The 6,769-nt window shown below is 33.9% G+C and overlaps 2 protein-coding genes across 2 annotated transcripts; both read right to left on the reverse strand.

Annotated features, from left to right (window-relative positions):
- Positions 1 to 18: 18 nt before the first annotated feature.
- LOC120637774 lies at positions 19 to 4,021 on the reverse strand. Its single transcript, XM_039909786.1, has 3 exons — positions 3,866 to 4,021; positions 2,049 to 2,308; positions 19 to 1,152 (listed from the first exon to the last, which is right to left on the reverse strand). The coding sequence occupies exons 1-3, from the start codon at positions 3,918 to 3,920 to the stop codon at positions 97 to 99; spliced, it is 1,371 nt and encodes a 456-aa protein (XP_039765720.1). The 5' UTR covers positions 3,921 to 4,021; the 3' UTR covers positions 19 to 96.
- Positions 4,022 to 4,694: 673 nt separating this feature from the next.
- LOC120623549 lies at positions 4,695 to 6,420 on the reverse strand. The gene is made up of 3 exons (XM_039889610.1): positions 6,414 to 6,420; positions 5,906 to 6,177; positions 4,695 to 5,750 (listed from the first exon to the last, which is right to left on the reverse strand). The coding sequence occupies exons 1-3, from the start codon at positions 6,418 to 6,420 to the stop codon at positions 4,695 to 4,697; spliced, it is 1,335 nt and encodes a 444-aa protein (XP_039745544.1).
- Positions 6,421 to 6,769: the final 349 nt, after the last annotated feature.

The raw sequence follows: 6,769 nt of genomic DNA on the forward strand, positions 1-6,769 counted from the left end.
AATAAATAGTATCCCTTAGTATTTTCTTTCAACAATTTATCAATAAGTAACTAAGTATTCTACAAAATTATTGGTTATTCTTAAAAGTAACTTCAGCTAAAAATTGAAGAATTCGTCTTCATCATACGGTTCTTCTGTTTCACTTTGAACACGAAGAGCTGATAGTTTTAAGCCATTTTCCTCCATTTCATCTACCTTCGGGAGTTCCGCTTTGATCATTTCTTCAACGTTTAATTTATTAAGTTCTTCCTGTACCTTCTCTATGATGGGATTTTCTAAGGCATCTATTATTTGATATCTTAAAAGATTTGGTAAGACGTTTATAACGAATTCAACGACATAATCCAAAGTACCAGCTCCGTCAAATCGCACTTGTATGTTTCCCACATCAAGATCCAAATCAACAAATTGTGGTTTTTTCCTAGTGTCGAGGGGTTGTGCCAATATTATTCTACCGCTTATGTATTCTACGGAGAATGATGTCCTGCCAGTTCTCGAGAGCAAGCCACTTATTGCGGACAGTTCCCAATGAGTCGTCCCCTCAAGTTTTTGAGTACCGATTTCAAAATCAGCAATCACAGTGTTATTTTGCATTTTAAGAGTAATATTTCCTACTCGTTGGAAAGAGGATATTCCAGTTACCCATGTATTAGTTAATGATATAGTAAAAACACTTGCAGAAGCATTATAATCCTTAATTTTATAAGGGTCCATTTCCATTTCTCTCACTTTCTTTCTAGCATCTGCTATAACCATATCCAATGGAGAAATTGAGTTCGGAAATTGCATATCACCAGCAACTTCATCAAGCTTTTTATTTATCTCTTCTCTAGCCTTCGTGTAAGCTTCCTTAAGTATATAAGGTTTGATCGAATCAAAGAGGAATGTTCCGATTGAATTAACTATTCCCTGTAACATGCCACCAAAGAAACCAGCGTTTTCAAAATTCATTGCAATCGTGCTAAAGGAAATATCAATTTTTATTTCTTGTGCTCTTAATTTTCCATCCCGTTCGACACCTAATCCTGCTTTTGCTGTAATCTCAATGCCAGTAATGTCAACTGTGAACGGTCCTTGTACTCTGTTAAGCCAAGTAGACATCGTGTAGTTTCCTCGAGCTTGAAGCTTATCGATAGCAAGCCCTGCATGGACCTGTAATAAACATATTTATGCATTAATTTAAAGTGGTTAAACGGGTCACGAGTAAATTTTCGTTCCCACGATCGATCTACCGAACGTCATCAATATGTTAGTACCTACGCAACTAGCATAAATAAAATGTTTCAACTAACATAGGTTGAATAACCACTATGTACAGAGGGATTTACAGCATATACCCAACACGCTGCTCTAATTGGGGGTTTGCGATTTTTTTTTCGATTACTATTTATGTTAGTTATAAAATAAAATTAAGAGAGAGGGTTTAAAGAACGAGAACTTTCGTAGAGTACGTCTCCGAAATCGAACCCAGTCACGATTCGTAGTTCAAGACACTTGTTCTAAGCACTAGACCAACGGGGTGGTGGATTTTTTAAATATTTTATTTTAATAGATTTTGAATACCTTATTTTCACTATGTATCTTTTAAATAATTTCATGTGTCAACGATTCGGTAATTGAACATTGATATGATCCTAAGTCTAATAAGCTACCCGTAAGGAGCCATCAGTCCGATAGTGGTTAGAGCATCGGGGTCTTTTGGGGTAACCGAAAGTCAAGGAAAACATCGCGAGGCAAACTTTATGCCTGGCAGTTCTCCATAACGTTTTCAAAGGTATGTCAAGTCTACCGAACCGCACTTTGCGGCGTGTTAGACTGGCCTAAACACTTTTCATTCTGGAAAAAGACAATGGATTGATGATTTAGGAGCATCGAGACAGTAGAATATATATTTGAATAATAATTGTTTTAAGAAATTGAATATTTCATTAATATGTAGGTATTCATCTGATATCTTTATAGACCAATATCATTGACGTAGGTAGGCGTCAGGCGATTACTTGGAAATGATAAAACTAATAGATTTGCATAAATTATTATGATCCTACCTCCATAGCTCCAATTTCTGCATTAACATACAATATCCTGAATTTGCTGATGCCGTACACAGCTGTGTTCTTAAAGTAGAGCGTTCCGATCGAAACGGATTGTTTCATATCCGGTACACTGTATGGATCTGGTACTTTAGCACCCGGGATACCAATCGGGTTTGGTTGCTTGAAATGTTCCAAAATTTGTAGAATATATTCACTCATTTTTTCTTCGCCCCTCGCGAGATCACCCGGAAACTCTGTTGTGGTTGTAACATCTGCAAGTACAGTGATAATGTAATGTACTTAATACAAAGAATTCAGAACATGTGAGGCTTCTGTACGTCCTTATTCTGTGATATAAGGACGTGTAATATTAAGGACGAAACATTTTACTGGTTTTGCGTGACCTAAAACTGATCTAACCGTCTTGTTACCCAAGATCTGTGCTTATTTATCAGAGAGGATTCCGATTGCCCTTGCAATCCTCGGCTCCAAGGCAGGAGATATTTCTATCCACGGGGAAAGGACAAAATGTTTCTCTTCTCTCACAGTTTTATCCACTCTCCGAGCATGGACGCACGGGAGGAAATAATATACGAATAATTTACGCGTGATATTAAAATGGGGTACACTTTTTGTTTACCTGTTGCCTGAGAAGTAATTTATATCCATTGCTATAATTGGGGGATTTTTTTTTGTCTAATACCTAAGCTAGCCGTGCAGAGGACAAATAGAATTTGCGTATAAAAATTACTATTATACTCTATCGGGTATCCTTTACTAGGTTGCTCTTTAAATAGTTTTAAGTGACAATGTGAGATGGTTATAATAAGAATAACACCCGACTTAGTTTGCCTTGGGCAGAATCTTAGACCAGTATGTTTGAGACTTTAATCCCGGCAGCTTTAGTTTTAAGTGTAGTTATCTTCATCATCACAATACCATGTATGTATCTATTTACGCTTATATGGCCTTATATGGCCTATTCGAATAAAAAAAATATTTGACTATGGACTAAGAATTCGAACAGCCATGTGCATCAGTGCCTAAGCCATCATGCTCTGGGCACAGGTTAGGTGTCATTTAGACTGCGTAGTTATCTTTTGTTAATGTTGATTTGTGATATATAAATAAATAAACTTTTAAGTTTCTTCTATAGTAATCGCTTGAACTCTCACAGACAAAAAATACCATCACACTGTCAATCGCAAAATAGATAAGTAAATACAATAGTAATATGTTCTTATATAACCTAAATCATTATGAGGTTTTGTACGTACACAAATAGGGTATCATATATACCCTTATGGTTTATTTAACAAATTAAATTACGAACTAAACATCCACACTTAGATGGTGATTAGGCACAATAAAGTAATAAATAAATTCTAAACGTGTATTGCCTGTTTAAGCACATAAATGCTTTGTTTATGTTCCCGCTTTAGATTGATAGTCATGATTAAACTAAATTCAACTCAAAATTCTTGTTTTTTGATTGTCAACTGTGCACAGTTTACCTCTTACTTACTTTTATTAATGTCAAGATGCTTTTTTTTATACATTTCACGTAAACGCCACATTTTTCAAGGCGATTGCATTCCAAGCTTTTTTGGAATGGGTATGTACGAGTAAATTCATATTTTCTTTAGAATTGTACTTAATAAAAAAATTAATTCTAATCACATATATCGTTATTTCAATAGCTATATAGCATTAATTTTAGACACCGTGGTTTGTAATGGAATGTACTTAGCTCGTAACGTAACCCGATATTTAACCTTACTTATAAGTCAACACAAGTCCTAATATTTATGGAATAAAGCTAAACTTACCCTGACTCTGCGCGATGGCGATCGTGGCGAGAAGTAACAAAGTGAAGATCCACATTTTGGAGCACTAACACATTACACAATTACTCAACAAAATCATACACTAAATGATCATATCCCGCTCCGGTCACAGGTCAAACTTTATCTCTACTGACACAACTCCGCCTTCGTTTTGCCATATATAAACGTAGCTACTTCTAGTATACCATATTTTATTTAGTTATTAACTTGTTGACACTAAAAAGTAGGGAAGTTATTTGTCAATGTATGCATTACAATTAGCAAAAAAATAAAATAGTTTGTGTCGTTAGTTAATGTTTTAACACGACAACAATAAATTATTAGTCCCTAATAATGCCTGGATAATATAAATTGTATCAAGAAAGCAAAATGTAATTTCAACAGCCATTTCTAACGCATCATAATAAGAATGTTGTTTGTTTGTCTTGTGATATTTTAATTGCTTAAAACGCACATAACTTGAAAAGTAAGAGGTGTGTGCTGTGATTCGAACTCGCCCACCCCGAAAGTGAAGTCGAAGACCTACATTGGGCTATCACCGCTTCTATAATAATATACAAAGGTAGAAATGAAGGTGACGTAAGGATGAACTGTGTTAAGTTAACACTTCCAGCAGCTTTTCAGTGAATAAAAAAATACTAAGGCAGATTTAGTTTAAATATTCATTTAAGAGTCTATGAGTTAGAATTATGAAATAATATCTCCCATTAAAAATTTGTACCTGAAAACTGTTTTATGACATCATTTATTGGTTTAATTAATTTATAAAAGAAATTTTATATTTATTTCTTATTACTTAAAAACAGAACAATCAAAAGTTAAAAAAATCATCTGCATTAAATATTTCGTCTGTTATATTAATCTTTCTTAATTCGGCTAACTGAAAACCTTCAGCTTGTATTTTATCTATTTTAGGCAGTTCATTTATTAGCACATCTTCTATGTTAATGCCATCTAATTCTTGTTGTATTTTCCATTTGAAAGGATTAATAACAGCATCTATTATTTGATACCTCAAAAGGGTTGGTAATATATTTAATGAAAACTCAATTATGTAATCCATAGTTCCTGCACCATCGCTACCAACTTGTATGTTCCCAAGTTCCAGTTCTAAATCCCTAAATTCCATTCTCTGCCTTGTATCCAACGGTTGAGCCAGTATAAATCGTCCTTGTATATAGCTTATTGAAAAAGAAGAACTACCCGCCTGAGATACAAAACCACCAAGCCCTTTAAGTTCCCAAAAAGTGGATCCCTTTATTTCTTGTGTTCTAATGCTAAAATCTGCAACTACAGTGTTATTCTCTAAATAAAGGCTTGTATTTCCAACTCGATATAAAGACGACAAACCCGTTATCCATGTATTGTAAAGTCTCACGTCAACAATATTGGTAGAAGTATTATAGTCATTAACCTTAAACGGATCCATCTTCATATCTCTTAGTTTTTTTCTAGCATCTATAATAACCATGTCTACAGGAGATATTGTATTCGGAAACTCTATGTCTCCAACGACTTCATCTAGTTTTTTATTGATCTCTTGTCTCATATTAGATTGTGCGTCTCGAAGTAGAACAGGTTTTATGGATTCAAATAGAAAAGATCCCATAGAATTCACTAGTCCCGAAAGCAATGTTGCCAATAAACCTGCATTCTCAATGTTTACAACAATATTTTGGAACGTGATATCCAGTGATATATTTTGTGCTCTTAATTTTCCATCGCGTTCTACTCCTAAAGTTGTGATTGCTGTGGCCTTTATATCAGTGACATTAGATGTTATCTCTCCCATCGTAGAGGTGAACCACGCTCTATGTATATATTTTCCACGAATCTGTAATTTGTCCATAACAAGTGCTGCACGACACTGAAAAAAAAAACTTTTTAATTTATCTTTCAAATTATTATTATAACGTATCACTAACGAGATCAGAGTTCTTTGATTTTAAGAAAACAGAGCTATTTAGCTTTGTTTAAGTTTTATGTTTAAACGGGTACTGGTTGATGTTTGTATTTATGTACCTCCATATCTTCGATTTCAGTTTTAATGTACAGGACGCGGAATTTGCTTATGCCATAAAGGTTTGTTTCCGTAAAAGTCAGGCTGGCTCCAAATCCAACAGATTGTTTCATATCAGGTATTAAATATGGATCTTGGATGTCTAATCCTGGTAACCCTTCAGGGTTGGGTTGTTTAAAATGATCCAGGGCTTTAAGGATCGATTCACTCAGTTTTTGTTCTCCTTCAGCAAGCTTAGCAGATGTCGTTGTTTCATAAAAAGAGTAATCCTCATCTGCCAAAAAAATAATAGCAATAACGTGAATTGTTGAAACAAAGTTAATTATTTGACAGGTGTTTGATTACAAAACCATGTTCAACACTTCTTTGTTAAAATTTATTTAGTTATTCTAACATACGTTTTATATCTCTTAACTTTCGTTTGCTTTGGTTTGTAAGTAACTGTATTAAACATTCAATTTAATTATTTAAGTTGGTTAATACTGCATTGGGCATGCTGGTAGAATGTACAGGTCATGTTTACCTATTTAACTTAATCATTAAGTAAAATAAACAAATATTTGCTATTGAAATTCATTGAGTTTGACGGGGTTCAAAACTCATAATAATCGACTTATAGTTAAACACTAACCTTGGCTTTTCACGTTTAAACTATTAAATAATATAAGTAATATAGGCACATATAACACTGTCCACATTTTGTTGAACAAAATTCAAATAGTTTTAAATTAGTGCAATTTGGGGCATATAATAATTCCCGAAGGTCACGTTATCTCCTTTGTAAACGTAATTTGACGGAATATACGCAATTTTTATCGCTTTCCGTATGCTCTATACCTATATAACCAAACGATTATTTTATTATA

The sequence above is a fragment of the Pararge aegeria genome, chromosome 4 (assembly GCF_905163445.1).
Source record: "Pararge aegeria chromosome 4, ilParAegt1.1, whole genome shotgun sequence".
NCBI lineage: Eukaryota > Metazoa > Arthropoda > Insecta > Lepidoptera > Nymphalidae > Pararge > Pararge aegeria.

Coding starts and splice junctions, on each gene's coding strand:
- LOC120637774 (XM_039909786.1), bottom strand. CDS start 3,920: ATGTGGATCTTCACTTTGTTACTTCTCGCCACGATCGCCATCGCGCAG. Junction 2,309..3,865: donor CGCCATCGCGCAGAGTCAGG/GTAAGTTTAGCT, acceptor CTGTACTTGCAG/ATGTTACAACCACAACAGAG. Junction 1,153..2,048: donor CAGAAATTGGAGCTATGGAG/GTAGGATCATAA, acceptor TGTTTATTACAG/GTCCATGCAGGGCTTGCTAT.
- LOC120623549 (XM_039889610.1), bottom strand. Junction 5,751..5,905: donor CTGAAATCGAAGATATGGAG/GTACATAAATAC, acceptor TTTTTTTTTCAG/TGTCGTGCAGCACTTGTTAT.